Source organism: Eumetopias jubatus, unplaced genomic scaffold (genome assembly GCF_037043125.1).
Source record: "Eumetopias jubatus isolate StellerSeaLion01/CBP00866 unplaced genomic scaffold, mEumJub1_p1.0 scaffold_2, whole genome shotgun sequence".
Lineage (NCBI taxonomy): Eukaryota > Metazoa > Chordata > Mammalia > Carnivora > Otariidae > Eumetopias > Eumetopias jubatus.
This window is the reverse complement of record NW_028274808.1, coordinates 65,376,895-65,397,910: the sequence shown is the minus strand read 5'-3', so window position 1 is coordinate 65,397,910 and position 21,016 is coordinate 65,376,895. Positions and strand designations below refer to the sequence as shown.

The 21,016-nt window shown below is 34.1% G+C and overlaps 1 protein-coding gene across 2 annotated transcripts in view; it reads right to left on the bottom strand.

Annotated features, from left to right (window-relative positions):
- Window positions 1–1,681: 1,681 nt before the first annotated feature.
- The window catches only part of NAF1 (nuclear assembly factor 1 ribonucleoprotein), a 38,235-nt gene continuing 18,900 nt past the window's right edge, over window positions 1,682–21,016 (bottom strand). The window contains exons 4-8 of one of the 2 annotated variants that reach the window (XM_028104291.1): window positions 18,984–19,066; window positions 12,827–12,987; window positions 9,641–9,692; window positions 6,813–6,915; window positions 1,682–2,550 (exon numbers count right to left, since the gene is read on the bottom strand). In XM_028104291.1, the coding sequence (XP_027960092.1) occupies window positions 2,087–2,550; window positions 6,813–6,915; window positions 9,641–9,692; window positions 12,827–12,987; window positions 18,984–19,066 (863 nt within the window). In that variant the 3' untranslated portion in view covers window positions 1,682–2,086. The remainder of the gene's footprint in view (window positions 2,551–6,812; window positions 6,916–9,640; window positions 9,693–12,826; window positions 12,988–18,983; window positions 19,067–21,016) is intronic. The other variant, XM_028104292.1, reaches the window with a different exon arrangement.

Genomic DNA, 21,016 nt, shown 5'->3' with positions numbered 1-21,016 from the left:
GAAATAAAAAAGAACATTGGGAAAGCAGGCCAAAAAAAAAAGAAAAAACAATTTCCTAGGTCTCATCTTACATCTACTGAGTTGGAATCTGGGGATAAAGTTCAAGAATGTGCATTTTTAGTAAGCTTTCTGAACCTTAGGTGATTACAGTGGGTGATTTCTGGGCACTCTGAAGTTTCAAAATCCCTCAGTTAAGTATAATGAGGAAGCATACGGGATATAACTGTTTAAGGTAGCAACTTAATTGAAGATAGATACCAAATGGTATATCATTCAGGTCTATGTTTCATCAGATAATACCTACAGTCAGACACCAGTAGTTGAGGCACAGAGGTTCAAAGATTTTTTAAAAGCCATGGCAATTACAATGGCTTGTTGATATACTGTAAGTGAATGTTAACATCTCACTCTTTCCATTCTTGTAGAAAAATGTTTTTAGTACTTCTAGATATAATCTCAATTCTGAGAATATTCTATCAACCAGAAAAAAAAAGACTGCCCTAAACTATGAAGGTTACCTCCTAAAGAGAAGCTACAAACACATTTCAAGAAAGAATAACAAAGTACAACATATGATAAAGTCAATGTGTACCAAAGCAAGAACTTCTCAATTGGGCCCCAGGAAACTTACAGTCTCCCCAGCCTCTGGGGATGTGAAGGACCTGTGTGCAACCAGAGTCCATGGGGTTGTGATGAATGATCTCCAGATTACCCCAATGATGTGCATAAAAATATTATTTTCTAAGAGTGTCAAGGAATAAAAGATTGGGAAGCAACAATTTAGTAAGAGGTACTGATGTGAAAATCAAGAAAACTAGGTTCAACTCCTTGTCATCCCACTGAGTTACCTTAAATTACTTAAATTGGAACACTTAGGTTCCTCATTACTTGCTAAATGACGACTAGTTTAAACTACTTCTAAGGCCTCTTCTATTTCTAAAATTCTGTAATTTTCTTTGCATTTACATTTCATGAAGTAAAATAATACTTAGTGGTAATTTAATTAAAAGCTCTAAATTCAGTCATTCAATAAATACTTATTAAGCACCTAATCTGTGCCAGGCATGTGAGAATCTGGAAAATAGATATAGAAGATAGTGTCCTAAAATGGGGTTACATATACTTCATTGTGAATAAATATTATATTTTATTATGAATAACCAGTGTCCCTTTAATTAGTTAAATAGTAAAGTCTACTGAATAACGCCTAAGTTCTAGAAACCTGTAGATAATGAAAAGCTTGCCTGTGCAAAATTAATAAATGTGAACTTCATAGTCAGAACATCTACCAATATTGAAGGGTTTTCTTCTCTGTATCCTTCACTTATTTAAAAAAAAAAAAAAAAAAAGGGTGGGGGCACCTGGGTGGCACTGTGGGTTGATGTCCAACTCCTGGCTTTAGCTTGGGTTGTGACCTCAGGTTGTGGAATCAAGCCCTGTGTCCAGCTGTGCACTCGGTGCAGAGCCTGCTTGGGACTCCCTCTCCCTCTGCCCCTCCCCACCACACTCTCTCTCTCTCACTCTCCATCTCTAAAGCACTGAGTGTTATACGCAAACAATGAACCATGGAACACTATATCAAAAACTAATGATAATAATGTATGGTGATTAACATAATAAAAAAAAGACATTTACCTTTACTGGTAAATTGCATTGACAATCAAAATCACTTTTCAAAGTATACATTTGTAAAAATAGTTTATTTCAAAGACTCTCAATAAGACTTCAACATCTTATTTTCAGATATACCAAGACAATCGATGTGTTCAATATATTTTAACCCACGATGAAAGTTGCTCCAGATCTATTAGACCTATATACATTGTTAAATTGAGCAGGGATAGGGAAAACATGGACTCAGTTTTAATTAAATATTACATAGATTTTTTTTCCTCCACAAAGTGAAATTTTCATATGGATACAATTTCACAAAGGTTACAAATATATATCAACTTACGACTGAAGGAATCATTTAGTATTTTACAATGTTAAAAATCTAGCTCCATAACTGCTTTCTTTAAAAAAAAAAAATTCTTCCCATATAATATAAAAAATCCAGATTTCTCCAGAAACCTAATACAGTCACCTAGTAGTAGGATCCAAAATGGGAAGAAGTACTATCCCCAGAAGAGGGTGGTGGAGGCAGTGGTGGGGGGGGCGGGGGTATGGAGTATGGTAAGGGAATTAATGGATGAGATGCCAGGTTAGGTGCAGCCCACCCCAGGTTTACAGATGCAGGTGGTGGAGGTGGAGGGAGTGGTGGCAGAGGAGGAGGGAGTGAGAAACTGTGCATGTCAAACACTGGAGGAGGAAAGGGATACTGTGGCATGATAGGATTCTCTTGCCTCTGAGGTGGAAATCCTGAAGTCTCCTGAAACACCATATGCTCAGAATTATAAAACTGTGGCGATGGAGGCCTGCCGTGGCAAGGTCGAGGATATCTACCCCGGGAAAATCCTCGTGAGAATTCTCTGTTACGATATCCTTTTGAATGCTCTGAAGCAGAGCTATGAACATTCCAATTCTGATGTACTTCTGAAAAATTTTCACCTTTGAGTGAAGAAAAAAGCATAAAAACAAAATTAAAATTAATTTTAGTACATCAAAAAACACTGCTTAAAATTTCAATAATGCCTTTTCTTTAACTTCTGGTATTGTCTTATGGTAACTAAAAAAGTATAAGGCTTAAAATTATCAATTTTTAATGAACCCAAAAGGCCAGAGGATCAGGAAGGACAACAGATGTCTCATCAGAAACCATAGAGGACAGAAGAAAGTGGCTCAACATTTTCAAGTGCTGAAAGAAAACTCAATCCAGAATTCTAAACGGAATGAAAATATCCTCAAGAAAAAAGGGAAACTAAAGACATTCCACAATGAAGAAAAACTATTAATTTATCTCCAGCAGGTCTACATTGAGAGAATGACTAAAGCAAGTTCTCTAAGCAGAAACAATAAAAGAAAGAAACTTGAGACATCAGGAAGGAAGAACATGACAAAAATATGAGTAAATACAATAATGTCCTTCTTTGAATTTTCTAAATGTTTGACGGTTGAAGCAAATATAATTGGTAACATGATTCTAATTGTATATATGAACTATTTAAGACAATTTACATTATAAACTAGAGAAAATAAAGGAACATAAAGAGGTAAGGTTCTACAAAAACTGGCAAAACAATGACACCAGTAGATTGTGATAAGTAACGTATATACAATTTAATACCTAAATTTAATACCTACTGAAAAAAGTCATACAAAATAATACATTCAAAAACACTACAGATAGGATGCCTGGGTGGCTCAGTTGGTTAAGCAACTGCCTTCGGCTCAGGTCATGATCCTGGAGTCCCGGGATCAAGTCCTGCATCGGGCTCCCTGCTCGGCGGGGAGTCTGCTTCTCCCTCTGACCCTCTTCCCTCTCGTGCTCTCTATCTCTCATTCTCTCTCAAATAAATAAAATCTTTAAAAAAAAAAAAACACTATAGATAAATCAAAATAGAATTCTAAAAAATGTTATAGTGCTGACAAGCAGTCAGATAAAAGAAAACAGAAATGAAAACTGGAGCGAATGAACAGAAAAGGGCAGACAAGCCCTAAAATATCAATAATTACATTAAATATGAATGGTCTAAATACATCAGTTAAAACACAGGGAATGACTGGCAGAGTGGGTTAAAAAACATAACCCAGGGCGCCTGGGTGGCTCAGCTGGTTAAGCGACTGCCTTCGGCTCAGGTCATGATCCTGGAGTCTCGGGATCGAGTCCCACATTGGGCTTCCTGCTCAGCGGGGAGTCTGCTTCTCCCTCTGACCCTCTTCCCTCTCGTGCTTTCTATCTCATTCTCTCTCTCTCAAATAAATAAATAAAATCTTAAAAAAAAAAAAAAAACATAACCCAACTATATGTCTACAAAATACTCATTTCAAAGGATACAGTCAGGTTGAAAGTAAAAGGATAGTGAAAGCTACAACATGCAAACATTAATCAAAATAAAGGAGCAGTGGGACGCCTGGGTGGTTCAGTCGGTTAAGCATCTGCCTTCAGCTCAGGTCATGATCCGAGTCCTGGAATCGAGCCCCATGTTGGGCTCCCTGCTCAGTGTGGAGTCTGGTTCTCCCTCTCCCTCTGCCGCTCCCCCTGCTAGTGCTCTCTATCAAATAAGTAAATCTTTCCGGTTTTTTTAAAAAAAGAAAGTAGTTACATTAATATCAGATAAAATAGATTTCAGAACAAAGAAAATCATCAGAGAAAGAGACAAGAAAATTCAACAATATACATATAAAGAATTATACACTGTGACCACCTCTGGTTTATTCCAGTGATGCAAAGGCTGGTTCAATATTCTAAAACCAGTGTAATCTCCTTATTAACAGGCTACTGACAAAAAATCATGTCATCTTATCAAAGTACTGTCAAAATTTAACACTCAGATTTTTTTTAAAAAGCTCCAAAAAGGAATAGGTGGGAATTTTCTTTACTTGATAAAGAACATCCACAAAACCCCTATACCTAAATTATACTTAATGATGAAAGACAATGTTTCCTCCTAGGATCAAGAACAAAGCACATTTTACTCAACATAGTGCCAGAAGCTAGAGCTAGTAAAAGAAAGAAAGGGAGACAAAAAAAAAACACACAGTTTGAATAACAAAAACAGAAAGAATATTCTCCCTATTTGCAACTGACATAGTTGGCTAAGTGAAAATCTCAAAGAAAAAACTCCTAGAGCTAGTGAGTTCAGCAGGGTCACAACATATAAGCTAAACGTACAAATAATTTTATTTCTATATTCTAGCAACAAAAACATGGACACTGGAACTAAAAATGCAAAACCATTTACAATGATTTGAAAAATTAAATATTTAGGTCTATACTAATGAAAACAAAAAACAGGATTTGTAAACATGACAAAATGCTGCTGAAAAGAACTAAAAATCTAAATTAACAGAGATGTATACCATTATTGCACAATGGAAGACTCAATACAGTTAATTTATCAATTCTCTCCAAACCAATGAACAGGTTTTACATGACTCTCATTAAAATCCCAGCAAGTTAAGAAGAAAAAAAAAGGGGCGCCTGGGTGGCTCAGTTGTTAAGCGTCTGCCTTCGGCTCAGGTCGTGGTCCCAGGGTCCTGGGATCGAGCCCCGCATCGGGCTCCCTGCTCTGAGGGAAGCCTGCTTCTCCCTCTGCCCCTCCCCGTTTGTGGTCCTGCTCTCGCTGTGTCTTTCTCTGTCAAATAAATAAATAAAACCTTAAAAAAAAAAAAGTAAGACTTTTGCCAATATAGAGAAGATTATTATAAAATGCATATGGAAAAGCAAAGGAACTAGAATAGCTAAGATAACTTCGAAAACTTTTAGGAAAAGAAACCAGAAGAAAAAATTTGGAATGTAGGTCTAGACAAGAAATTCTCAGACTCCACAAAAGGAAAACAATAAATTGGGCTTCATCGAATTTAAAACCTTTTGTCCTGCAAATGGCCCTCTTGAGAGGATAAAAATACAAGCTACAGGCTGGAACAAATTATGTACAAACTTCATAACTCAAGAACAAAAAAGCAGAAATATAGTTAGAAAATGGGCAAGAGACATGAACAAATATATCACTGAAGAAGATATGCAAATAGCAAATAAGGACATGGAAAGATGTTCAAAATCTTTAACCATTAGGAAAATGCAAATTCAAATCACGTTTAGATATCACTACATACCTATCAGAATGACTAAAATAAAAAAGTGACAAAACCAAATGCTGGTAAGAAAGCAGAGAAACTGAGTCACTCATATACTGGTCATGGGAATCCAACTACCGCATAATCCAGCAATTATTCTTAGACATTGATCCCAGAGAAATGAAAAGTTGTATTCACACAAAAATCTGAACACAAATACATAAACAACTTTATTCCTGTAACCAAAAAATGTTAACAACCCAGATGTCCTTCAACTCATGACTGGTAAACAACCAGTAGTATAGTCATACCATGGAATACTGCACTCCTAAATGAAAAGAAACAAACGTGAAACATAAAACGATCTGGATGAATCTGCAGGAAATTATGTTCAGTGACGAAAGCCAATCCCTAAAAGTAACATACTGTGTGGCTCTATTTATGTAATCATTTTTGACACAAAATATATTACAGAAATGGAGAACAGATTAGTAATTGCCAGGAGTTAAGGAGGTGGGAGGGAGGGAAGTGGGAGTGACTATAAAAAGGCAACATGAGGGATCCTTTTCTGTGGTGGAAATATTCTGTATCTTGATTGTCTCAATGTCAATATCCTGGTTGTGATATTGTACTGTATAGTTTTACAATATGTTACCATTTCAGGAAAGTGGGTAATGGACATTCAAGAAAAATCTCAATTATTTCTTACAACTGTGTGTGAATCCATAAAAAGTTTAACTTTTTTTAAAGTTTCCTTTAAAAAAGCATAATGAAAGGAAATGCCATGTTAAAATATAAAATACTTTGATTTAGGTATAAAGTACCATATCATTTAATTCTAAATATGGAAGCAAAGAGGTTTCTTAAGAAAAAAGTGCCTATATGCACAAATGACTAACAAGGCTTAGTTTTACCCCTAGAAGCCATTTTTACATACGTAATCTCGAAAAACTAACACTGAATATCCCTCATGACTCTCTTCTGCCACATCTTGTATTGTGTAAAGCCTCCTATGTTAGATGAATGCCACAAGGTAAAGAGAGATCCCACATGTTTCCTTCAATTTTATTAGTTATCGACTTATATAAATGTTAAGTGAAGATAAAAAATTACTATATATTGCATTTACTCACTTGATTCATTAGATTCAGACTTGAATTTTTTCCGGCCCTGAATCTGAGACTTTTTCCTCTGTTTGGCTTCTTTTTCCTTTTCATCATCACTGAAATCTAAAGCCTTGCAGAGGAAAAATATAATTATGTCACATGGATTTACCAATTCATTGGTACATACTTGGAAGTGAGAAGGATAGACCTATTATTTAACACTGACCCTGAAAGAATATTACTTTTTGATATGTAGTATTTTCTAGTAATATCTGAATTAACTATTTATGACTCTTAATTAACACAGGCCAGAGTACTCAAGGCTTTTATTTTTTCCTAGAAAGTTTTGGATAGATAATTCTTTTTTTGCAGATAGGTAACTTTAAAATGCCAATCTTTAACAACCTTCAGATATGGGTATTCCCTAGCTAGAAGACTGACTTCAAGCTTGAGTCAAGAATGTCAACAATGCTAAAGGGAAGGAACAGTTAGGAATATGCGAATAACATAAATGATCAGAACTAATATAAAAATAGAAGAGAATGTTTTATCTTTCATTCATTCAAAAATTTATACGTACCCATTCTATGCCAGGCACTGTTCTAAACACTCTATAGGTATTAATTCTTTTAATAATATAATGTCAAATATAGTAAGGGCTGTAAATAAATAAAGCAAAGTAAGGAAAGAGAAAATCACTGCAGATGCAATTTAGACTGGACTGCAGGGAAAGGCTTAGATAGTACCTTTATCTTTAGAAGATAAACTCAAGATAAATCTCTAATGATGAATTAGCAGTGAATAAAGGAAAGGAAAATTTCAAGAAGCAGGAATATGTGCAAAGGCATGGTGTATTTCAGACATGAAACTGGTTTTGTAAAGCAAAGCAAAAGCTTCTTATATAGTGAAATCAGAGATGATAAAATTGGAGAATAAAGAACTTTATGTCCCAGTCACTGGGCATATCCTAAGAGCAGGAGGGAGGTATTAAAGGATTTTAATTGGCATTGTTTTATTTTAGAGAGACTGCTTTGGCAATATTTTGCTATCACCTCCTAAAGTCAGAAAAAAATTCACATGTTTCTTGTATACATATTAAATTTGCACTCAGACACATTTATTCAACTACAAATTATATATTCATGTATTAGAAATGAATACCAAAGTGAAGAAGATGCATGCCTTATACATAATCTATGATTAACATCAGGCAATAATTCTATACTACAAAATTTCATAATAAAATAAACTTTAAAATCAAGAGTTTTCCCCTATTACAGAATTAAAGGACATTCAGTCAACTACTTAAAAAAAAATAAACAAAATAAAACCATGAAGTATGCTGGAATTTAATTTTAAAATTAACCTAATCACAGAAATTTTATAAACAACATTACCATAATTAGCAACTTCAAAGCTTAGGTCTAAAACAACAGAGATGTATTAGGATATTTTCATTTCACAAGAAATATGTTTTAAGACCTTTGTGAATTTTCTCAAATACTTTAAAAACATGTAATTTCAGTAATTACTGAAGATGACCTAAACATAACTAAGAACATTAAGGGAACCTTCAGAGCCGTAACAGAAATCACATGTATATATAACATAAATTAGAAAACATAACCCCATGGCATTGTGGATACTGAACTAGGATCACTCACTGGTTAAGTGAACCTGTAAGTTAGCGTTACCTGATTCATGCCTCAGCAAAATTAGAAATTAATATGAATCTTCAGCACTGCTTGAGAACATCTAAAATGAATAAAGTTAAATCTACAAACCCAATAAATTTATATACTATAAAACTTCATCAGAATTCCTGAGTATGTTTAAAAACTCTCACTTATAATAATTGTATTTTCCCCTATAGTGTATAAATTCATACTATTTCCAAGAAATGTATACACTCATTGCTGCAATTTTTATATTTTAGTAACTTAAAAAAAAAGAAAATCTCCATGGAAAGTTAAATAACCCTACAGATTATTCCTGACTATTCCACATCTCTAGAAAAACTATACATCAAGTTACTTGAGACATAAAATTAATCTTGCTGGGATGGGTTAGCCTGGTGATGGGTATTAAGGAGGGCACGTACTGAATGGAGCACTGGGTGTTATACACGAACAATGAATCATGGAACACTACATCAATAAAGAAATAAATAGGGAAAAACAATCTTCCTGACACGGATTCAAGAAAGAAAACCAAGAATCCTCTTTTTAGGAATGTAATTATATTATAAAAAATGGGAGAGGTAGGTAGATTCTAATGATTTTGTACCTCCACAAGAAAGGCAGCTTATTACAGGCACCATTAAATGTATTCATGTCCCATACGGTTAATATACTATATTAAAAAATATTTTTTTTTAAAAATAATGACAATTCTGCCTTTACCAGATGTCAACAAAATTGATTTTTAAAAATAGGAAATTACAAGGAAAATAATAAACTGGTACTTATTAAAATATGACTGAAAATATTTTTTTTTTCCTGCAATGATCCATCAAAAACTCTTATTGAGGGGTATAAAATAGTCATCTGGGAGAAGGGGAAAGTACATGCTCCCACAGATGGCTGTATGACTGCCAGGCAGCATGAAAGACCTCCTTAAGGTCAAGATGAATTTATAAAATTAAGTTCTGAGGTGCTGGGTGGCTGTGAGTTAAGCATATGCTTTCAGCTCAGTTCATGATCTCAGGGTCCTGGGATCGAGCCCCGCTTCTCCCTCTCCCTCTGCCCCCACCCCCTCGTTTGTGAGCGCACACGCTCTCAAATAAATAAATAAATAATCTTAAATTAAATCCTGCTTTACTTCCTAAAATATTATGTAAAGAGACTTATACTTACTTCTGGTGGTGGCTCCTGATCATTCTTCCATGACGCATCTGATCCCCTATCCCTAGAAAGAGAAAAAAGTTAAAAGAAAACATGAAGTACTTAAGATTGTGTTTATAACTCAGTAGTATAGAAAATAATGAAGTAGCAGACATGAGCTCAATCCTTAACTTTAAAATATACATGAAAATAAGGGCAAAAAATAAAGGACCATGTATATGTTCTTCACCTTGTTTCAGAAGATGTGGGAAGCTCCTAAGAAAAACACAAAATCTGGACACATATAAAATATTAGGACTGGGGAAATGAGAATGAGAAGCCAAGACTATGGTGTGCAGAGGAAAGTGGCTTTGTAGTTCATAAGCATCTCTAGATGCTATGACTTTGATTGATGCTTTCATGACACTTGAGCTCAGTTCATAAAGCTCACTTCAACAAATGTTTATTCTATACCAACTATAGGTCAGACACACTGTTTCAGGTGCTGACACAAAAATGACCAGGAGGCATTCCCTTAAGATTTTACAGGTTTAATGGTAGAGGTAACAACATGAACTTCTTCTTCCTCTATTTACCTGAGGAATATCAACAATATTCCATGAGTAACCAAAGCTTATTCCAACAGTATTCCTCAAAGCAGAGAGGGTGGAATAAAAGCTATCTCATTTGGTAAGGAGAAAGAATTCTGAAGAGTCTGAAAGACAGTATAATCACAAGCACTAACTACTTTTAGTGGAAAGTTTTATACTCTACAACCAACAAAAATACATATATTATTATGACTATGATTTCTAAAAGCTCATCTTTATCTCTTTAATCTTTTTGATTTTGTAAGTTTGACAGTATCTTGTTACTCAATTACATTAAAATATTACAAAATATTAGGAGTAGACGTTGTCCTGCTTTAAACTAGATCCCAAAAATAAATGAGATTCTCAGGATTTAATTCATTAAAATCATTAATATATTAAACCACAATCCATAAAAACCAATGTACAGATGTCAGTGGGCTGGCAGAGTAGGAAAATCATTAAGTCTGATCTGAAATTTTGATTCGGAACTTCTGACATTGTTTATGGGGCATTATCAATGATTTTTCTACCATTTAAAAAAAAAGCTTACTCGTTAATGATCAGTTTACATCTATGCATTTAATATAGCTCCAGTACTCCTTTTTGCATATATGCCATCACATGGCCTATGGGGTTTAAAGACATAAATGGGGAAAGTTCCCCAATAGTGCATGTACCACAGAAAATCAAAATCTACTAAAGAAGAGATCAAGCAACATTTCAAAAGCACTTTCAACAAGAATAAGTTCATGGAAAGCTAAAATTAAAATAGCCTTACAAGAGGTGGATAAACTAGAGAGGAGGTGACCTTCTCTACCTCAAAGGCAAAGTACTACACTGAGTGCCCATGCAGACACCAAATTGCAGTCTAGAATAAAATAATCTTTGTTAGAAGAGGCTTCTGCCCGGTGGGCCTAATTTCCCAATTGTTTATTGTTTCTTTCCAGGAAAAAATTCTTATTCTTGCAAATCAAGAACACAGATCTCTCTTGTTTAAAATCTATTTAATAAATGTCTTTAGAGAAGCTTTTCAAGTTTATCTGTTTTAAGCTAAAATATTTTTATTTGTTAAAAGCCAAAAAAATCACATAACCACAGCAACATCCTAATATTTAAAGCAGAATGAAATGCCACCTATTTAAGGCATGATTTTAAAACACGACTTTTCTATTTAATTTGCCTTTCTTTTCAGCGGTTACTTAGAATGACCAACCTGAAGAACTTAGGCAAAATGTTCCTCAGATAATTATGTGGATTCTTAAGCATGAGTTTAATGAATTATGATAAATGAAATTCAGAGACTTGATTTAATATATAAGTGCTTTAGAGATTTTACACCATGCAATGGGGACTAGTACTTTTGAGGTAGCAGTAAGGCTACTCACTGACTGAAGTTCCCCTCTATGTTCTGCAAAAACCACATTCCTACTGCTTCAACTACACTTCCAAGTTTCCCATCAAAAGACAGCTAGACCTAAAACGGAGTTGTGTGTCAAACTGAGTGCAAAATCTTTTTGGATCCCACCCTTCCCCCAATCTTTCTTAGTGTTTTTTCCACTTCTACTAATTTTACAATATTTTTAGTGGCTCATATTCAGTACATCTTTCCAAAGCATTCAACTTTTTTTTTCCTGAAAAAACTATTCTACTTGAACCATATACCACTGATTTACCAAAAATAAATTATATGATTATAACAACAACTGATATAAGCAGCTTTATAGCTAACACTTAGCAACACAAATAATACATGGAAAATGCACAATTAATGAGTAGCATAAACATGCAGAAATATTACTACCCACATGCCACAGGAATCATTTAGCATCCACAAAATGGAAAGCAGTAGTTTGCTGGTTAAATCAACCCTGTTTAGGGGCGCCTGGGTGGCTCAGTTGGTTAAGCATCTGCCTTCGGCTCAGGTCATGATCCTATGGTCCCCGGATTGAGCTCCACATACGGTTCCCTGCTCAGTGGGGAGTCTGCTTCTCCCTCTGCCCCTCTGCCCCTCTCCCCGGTTGCACGTGTGCTGCGCATGCACGCTCCCCCCCCCCAAAAAAAATAAATAAAAATTTAAAAAAGAAAGAAAGAAAGAAAGAAAGAGAAAGAGAGAAAGAAATTGACCCTGTTTATCAACTTGATACACAACTTTTTAGAGGCATATTTTTATTGTCTCTTCTATAAATTTACAATATATAAACAACCAGAAATTTATTTTTTTTTCTTGAGAATTACCAAGTTTTATTAAAACAGTTAAGCCTATAATGCAATCCAAGGAATAATTCTATTTAAAATGGAAAAGAATTCTTTTTAAGTGGTAATACTAATGCTGAAGTAGCAAGTTTATAAAAAAAAGTATGTCATGGAAAAAAATATGATTTAGAATTCAGAAACTTTATATGGCCTAAATGTAGTCCTACTAGTTGATTATGTCATTTTGGGTAAAAGATAAAAATCATCTCTACCTGTAAAATCTGATAACAAATTGTAGCTTTCAGAGATGTTATTAGGAAAATGAATGCTTTGGAACACAGATACTTAACAAGAAACTACCTTCACTGAAAATTATTTGTAAAATATAAATTAAATAAGCAGACAACAACTAACCTATCAGTAACATACTTACTGTTTAAGTTTTTCTGTGAATATGTACTGGGTGAAGTCTTTCATTGATGGAGCAAAATACATAGTATCCTTTATTTTAATACCTTTACTCTCAATGTGCTCTGAAGAATTAAACCGTAACACATAAAATGGATGTGCGACAGGTCCAAATATCTCAAATATCTATAAAATAGAAGAAACGTAAAGACCTTTAATATGCAAAATAATAACTCAAAAAGTAATTTTTTAAAAACTGATAATTGTTATAACAAGGTAATTTTGTCATGTCAGAATAAAATTGTATTTATATTTAAGTCATTTTTGCATACTCACAAAGTCTTCATATTTTGATTATAAATGCATCAACTCCTGTCCAGATTTCCTTTTTACGAGAATTTAAAACAAGTGTAGCAAATGTGTTAATTGCTAAATTCAAATCATCTTGGTGGTGTATGAATTAGATACAAATTATGAAGTTTTTTTTATTATTCCTCATTTAAATTGTAAAGAATGAAGAATCACAATGGGTAACTTTTGAGAAATAAAATGCTGTCACTTGGAATCTTATAACATGAACCTTAAAAGCAAGCTTCTGCTTTAGCGGGTATTTAATCATTTCTGCTATTTCCATACAGTAGTTAACATTTTTCATAAAATTAAACCACCACTGTTTCTAATTCAAAACTTAGACAAGTAGATTTGAACTTGAAGTTGCTTATTTCTCAAAAACCAAAGAAGCTTATACAGCCCTTAACTTTTATATAAAGGAACTGCTTTTAGTACAGACATATTTTATTTCTGAAAATGTTTTGTGAATGATTAAAGGAAGCCTCGTTTTCAAACCCTTCTCAAATACCTAAATTTTTTGAAAAATGTTTCTGATAGTAAATATATGTATGCTATAGAAACCAGACCATGACCAATGTCAGTGTTCAACTTTTCTAGTCTTCTAATTCTTTTCTTCTGAGACCACATTATAGTTTTGTACACTGTTCCCTTTTAAAAACTAAAGTTGCATTAAGTGTTTCCATGTTATAAATATTCTTCGTAAGCGTAATTTCAGTAGCTGTATCAATAACTCCTTTATAGATCTGGCACAATTTAACTTGTCTTATAAATAAGCACATTTAGGGAGCTTCCAATTTGTTCAATATATAATAAGTGATGCCATGATGAACATGCTTTTATGTAAATTTCTGTACTTCAGGTTTCCCAAAAATGTATTTGTAAGGGGTGGAATTATTGGAGCCAAGAGTATGATTATTATTAAAACTCTGGATATAAATTACTAAATAACTTTCCAAATAGCTTGGACCATTTTAAACCAAGTGTACTGAAAGTGCCTGTTTTAGTACATTATCAGTTCTTCATTTTTGATAGTAAATATTCTCATTTCATTCTCTTTAAGTATACCATTCAGGATTTTTATTATTGTTCAGTGAGGCATAAAACAGTTCACCTATCAGGGTACCAATATTCTGAAGGCATGAGTACCCCCAAAACAACTAGTAGTATTCAATACAATTAAAATGCCAACATATTCTGAAGGAACACTAATAGCATAATTTTTTTTAATATTAAAAGAAAACAGCAAATTTGCTTTGAAGAATTTAGATACAAAGAGTAGACCTCTTCCAACTAGAATTGCAAAGGACAGAGGGATATACCGCAACATAACTCTTACTGGCTCACATTACATAAAGTAATGGATTATCTTACTTGTCACTTTTTAAAAAGTCTTAAAATAATTCGTTTTTAAACTCCTTTGATAAATATTGACAAATCTGATTCTTCAAGTTTGAATGGGGATAAAACATTTGTTTAGAAACATTTCCCATAAAGATATAATAATCACTGTTAGCAACCTGGTACACAAAGCTGTTTCCCCATGATTGGTTTCCTGGACAAAATAATTCCATTTCCTAACTGAGAAATGATTTCACTAGAGAAATGCCTGAACAGCTTCAGGCTTACACAGAGACTGGTTTGAACTAAAATGTTAAGTGACATTCAAAATGCCTTGATAAAAATCAAAGCATACTTGGTTGACTATTCTTAAGATCTGAAGTGTTAATGAGCCATACCTAATGATAAAATCATTATAAGGTTTTAAGTAAAATAACTCCACACACAACTGTTAAGAGGAAGCTAATTTAAGGAATCCATACATGTCTTACACCAAAACTGAGAAGTATTTATGCTCCTACCTCGAATAGCCATGGAATACATGACTGAGTTGACATAAGCAATTTAGCTAATCCAGAGTTACAGAAAAAAAGGTTTAACAATATTTTAAATTACTGTAAGCTAAAAAGTATAGATTTTAGATCGGCTAATACCTGAGAGCTAAACTCTGAAGAGCAACCTCAGACAAAGTAGGGGTCGGGCCAGCCCACTTCATCTCATAGTTTCATTAAACCTTGCATCCTGGCTCACTCTTCAGACCTGCCTTTGCGGATTCTGCAAGTTCCAAACTACCTGACTACAGATAAAAGGAAAGGAAGGAATGGCTGAGACAACAGTGTAAGAAACAAAACTCAGGATATAATAATGTCTAAGACATTTAGTTTAAGGTAGGCAAGAAGCTTTCCTTATACTTTAAATAATAGTATATATCCCGTAGAAATACTCATAAAAATTTAATCCAACTAATGTTTTATACTTGCCCTGTCATTTGAAAGGTAGTTTTCAGTGTCTTTCCACTTGGCTCTAGCTTATAATACTTACCATCTCTTATTCAAAAGCAGTATCTTTCTGCTGAAAGACCTCAAAGGATTCTTGTCACACAGAGAGATCACAAACACACACACCACTATCACATTATACAGATACAGTATAAGGTCTGTTAGGAAAAAAACTGACAAGCAGAGAAGTAAATTCATTCCCCCAAATTCTCATTCCACAACATAGTCCAGGCTTAGGTGTTCTGTATGCTGCATGGCCAAAGTTCTAGCGGCTGGAGGCCAGCCTGAGTCAGCTGGCTAGACACGCACAGAGAGCACTCCAAGAGAGAGAATAAGCTGCACTCTCCCCTCTCCCCACACATTATATACTTATTGGTTAGCCTAAGAGGGACTAAGTAATCCTAGTTTCTACAGGTAACGAGAAACAGATCAAAGACCCAGGAATAATGCTGGAAGACTGCAAATGGAGAGCCAAAATCTGCATACTTCTTCTGCTCTGAGAACAGCCTTCAAAGAATGCCATCAACAAAGGCCTTATGGTTGTTCCAGCTGAGCCACCTCTTGGCTAACCTACAAAAAGGGGAAAGGGGGAATTGAACCCCTCATAGCCATTCAGAATTACCTCTTATCAATCACTTTACACTTATCACTGTGTGTTATTATTACTTCACAAGTTGCTGAGGGAGGAGAAAATAAACCACTGTATCAAAATAATACAGACTTCCAGAAAATCAACACATACTACCAACCAAGATTGTAGCATATTCTTTTTTTAAAAAGATCAGTAAAAATTCTGGCCCAACTCTAACAAACACACTGAAAACTAATGAAAAACCAGTAAGTAATTCATGTTATATAGGGATAATAAATTGCACAGGTTGGTCAATTTTTAAATCCCCTGATAAAGAGCTAAACATTCAAAATAAAAATTCATTCATCATTTATCAAGAGTAACTAATCATCATTAGGATTAAAGAGCAAAAGCCTGAAACACAAATCCAAGGTTACCTCCCTTAAATCAGTGGGTAAGGGGGAGGAAGGTGGAAGGAAAATGCAGCACTTAACATTAACTAGGTTGTAAACTCAAACTTTGTTCCTTTTTAAAACTTTGTGATTTTTGAGTAAATGGGGATAATTCCACTTGCTTAGAGTTTCAATGAATTTAAAAAGATACACAAAATATGTATCACTGTGACTCATTATTATTGTTGAAGAGTAAAGGGAAAAGAAAAGATGTACAAAGGTTTGACATTGAAGGTAAAACTAAATTAGTATATAGGTAAGATCTAAAACAGATTCAATTTCATTTTCTGGTCACTGGTTTGTTTAACTGATAGTCCCAACCCTCCCCACCCCTGCACCATTATTTTGGGGAATCATGTCAAGGCACTTAGATGTATAATCAAATATTTTTTAAAGGCTTGTCACTTCTTGAATTTACAAAGCTCTCTAGGTAAAATTTAGAAACAGATTTAATTTTTCCCTCTAGACTTATGTCACATTAAAGTTAGAGGCATAAATGTTAAATTTTTATCTGACTCCTTTCAAAGTCAAATGACAAAAGAGCTGAATATTAACATTAGTCACAATTATAGAACTAAAAGTTCAGCTGTATTGGGGGATATAAGAAATGTGAATTTAGAGGCTTTTAATTGGCAAAGCATTGGGTATTCTGAAATTAAAACTGTCTCAGCTAGCTACTTAAAAAGACAACTGTCATGAATATCATAAATAAAAGGAATCATGGAAATTGTCGGTTTCAAATGAGTTAGAAAACCAAGAAATAAGTTTCCATTCCCCGTTCTCCCCTCCAGTCTTCTACTACTTTCCGGAGGAGAGTGAAAAATGCTTTGCCTTTGTACCAGAGCAGAATACTGGTTTCTCCTAAAGTAGTATACATACCAATGGGCATGGAGAGCTACTCCCGGCACAGTCACTGACTCATTTCCCATCCCTTTTCTCTCTCAACCTTCTCTAAGGTTAAGTCCCCTAGTCAATCTCTAACCACTTACAAAGGCACCAACAGAACTCACTTGAAACAAAGACTGAGCTTAGGTACCTGAAAGGGAAAAAAGTACAGCACCATTCTTTAGGCATTATAGTCTTTCTTCCCCTCGCCAACTTTCTCAAGAATTGCCAAAATATATTAGCTCTAGACTCCAATTAACTCTGTCACTGATTGTTCTGCCATCCTAAGTCACTCATTTCTCTTTGGTAAATCTAAACAAAAAGAAAAACAAAACCAAAAAAGTATGTAGGTGGTACAAGGTAGGCAGGACCCTGATAAAAATCTGACCTCTTTCTAATCTGTGTTAGAATTGGACAGTAGGAAACAGCATATAAAAGGGAAAATTATATGAATGACCCAATAATATAATTGAAAAGATATGTTTTTCTGATTAGATGTAAATTAATTATATCTCCTAGAACAAAAAGGAAGCCAACTATTAGTTATCTGGGAAAAACTAAACCCCAAAAAGTGACTTCCCCAAAGATAGTGGCTGGTTTCTTATTTTTATTTGTTTTCAACACAGTACACATTTACTTAGCACTTATAATTTACAAAGCACTGTACTCTGTGTAGTGGAGAATGCTGAGGTGAATAAAACTACCCCTACAGCCAAAAAAGGAACACTTGGTTGGTATTTATATATATATATATAAATTTTTTTTTAAAGATTTTATTTACTTATTTGACAGAGACAGAGAGAGCACAGATAGGCAGAGTGGCAGGCAGAGGGAGAGGGAGAAGCAGGCTCTCCGCGGACCAGGGAGTCCGGCGTGGCGCTCGATCCCAGGACCCTGGGGTCATGACCCAAGCCAAAGGCAGATGCTTAACCTACTAAGCCACCCATGTGCCCCAGTTGGTATTTATATTTTTGATCTTAGAGGTTTTACATCCTCTGCCGACAGCTCAAAATTGCATTATTTACTGGGTAAAATGTGTAGTCTTCCATATTAAAGATGGACATGCCAAACTGTTGCATTCGAAAGATGTTATAAGGGACTTGACTTTTTGGTGAGTACACATACTCATTAATTCCCCAGAATGTGCTTACAGTGACACTTTGTAGCTATTGTTGAAATCTTTTTCCCCTTTTTCTTTTTACCACTCTAAAGATTTCACCTGAGGAAGCCAAAGTCTAAAAAGTTTTGAAAGCCCCAACTCAAAGGGACTCACAAACCAAAAAAAAGGTTAAGAACTACTACACTGTAGAAAGTTTGCTGCACTCAACTTTGGGTACCTGGAGATATTCAATATGAATACAGACCCACTACTTCACAAGTTACCTGACAAACAGGAAAAAATTATATACCAACAGACACGAAGTATTGAAAAAAATCAAGAATAAACTAACACTTCAGAACTCTAGACTGCTCATCTACTAAAATTAATAAATTCTCTTTAGGACAGATAGGGAAAGTCAGAAAAACCAATCAACAAAGAAACAGAATAACTGTAAGATTTGAATATTTTTTTTTTTTTTTACAAACCTTTCCTGCTGCCTGTCGATCGCTTTTAAAAATTACAGTTTCCTCATTAACCGGAGGTAGGTTAGTCACAGATTCAATTATTACTGAAAAATGAAACAAAGGAGATTATTCCAAGATTTAAGCAGAAGATAATGTAAAATTTAAGTGGGAATTTTTAACTCCAACATAATTTAAAATGAAATTTAAGGTGAGATAATATACCTCAGTAACTATTCCTCTTAAAACAACAGTCTACAATCAAGTGGCACAAGGAAATGGAATCTACATATTTTTATTTAATACAAAAGCTACAACTCTAAGAAACAAAAAGTAAAAATTCTCACAGAAAATTTGTATCACTCACTAAAAAGTCAATAAATTTAAGTCATGTACATTTTCCCAAGCAATTTTTACCCAAAAAAAGTATAATCACATTTAGTCACAAAACTCCTGTTTTAGGAAAAATTAGTCTTCTTCCTCACTCTAGAAATTCTTTTCTAGAAAGCACTGAGTACTTACTGATCTATGAAAAAGCTAAAGACTTCCCAAAAGCATCTTCCTCTGAATAGAGAAAGATGATAGAACTCACAGTAATTGTTATCATTCTCCCTCTCAAAATGCAACAGCATTATCCAACTCGTCTATCATAATCTCCAATTCCTGTATGGGCCACAAATGTTAAAACACCAAGCTACCATAGCAAAGAGAGAAAACAAACAATAGGCTCTAAGAATATTAGAGAAACAAGCAAGAATATTTGCCACATTATACAGATAATGCCATGTCCACTTGAGAAATGAAATGTCAGTTCAGATTATTAAAACTTATTTTAAAAATTTCAACTGTATCCAATTAATTCCAACAGTTAGTGCTTCTAAGTTCTGAACATACACATGGAGTAATAGATCAGAGGTCAACATTTTCTGAGTTAGATCTGTTTCTGGAACAAAGATGATGAGTAAGGATTAATAATGATAGTGAGCACTTACAGCATTCATTTTCAATCATTTATCCTCCCTAATCCCCTTCCCAAGAATCAAATTACATGAAAATAAAAGATCACCTAATTCAATTCCCTCATTTTATAGAAAGATGAAAAACCAGGACTTAAGAGATTAACATTATCACATGGCCAATTCCAGACCAAGTCATCACCAGAACCTAGAATAACCTAGATCCCTAGTTCCAATGCTCTTCCTTTAGCAACACAACTACTGACTGTGTTTCCACAGCCTAAAAAACCCATTCTTTTTTTATTATGATTCTAGGTGGCAGCTGCAGGTAGCTGGATACAAATCAACCTTAAGTTTGTACCATACATTGATAAAAATTTCCAAAGCTATCAATAGTCAAAGTATCTTCTAGTACATGATCCTTAAATTCATGAAATCTCTCTACTTCTACCTAGGTGGATATTTAACTAGCCTCTTATATTTTCCAAATTAAGTAAGAGAGAGAAAGAAAAACAAGCCAGCACAACTTGTGGAACCACTGCAGAGTACAAAGCCAAACCCTCCCTTTTTCTCCTGGGGTTCTTATTTGAACTCACATATTTTCTGCTTCATGTATTAATATTTATTTTATTTTCTCTTTTGTAATTTGGTCCAAATCATGTTAGATATTTTAGGCTCTCAAAACAGGGTAGCAGGTGCTGATTTTCAGTCAATCTTTATTCCTAGCAGCTTGAGAATTTTGTTAGTCTATTACGGTATGCTAGTAAAAACAATATCTTTAAAAAGCATTATCTTATGCATATTGTATAGTTCACATTTTTTTCTTGATGAACATTTTGACCTTTATTTTTTCGATATACATCAAGTCTAATAAATGCTCAACTCACACTATGTAATCAAATGATTACTTATTTAACTTATTTATGCATATTATTAAATGCCATAAGATAACTCAAATACTAATAAATGTAATGACTCAAGAATCAGGTAAAGAGTTTTAATAATCATGATTTTTGTAAAAATAAATAAATAAATGTTTCACTTTAATCAGAATTTTGACTAATAAATTGCAAAAGTACAAAATTATATAAGTATAAACTT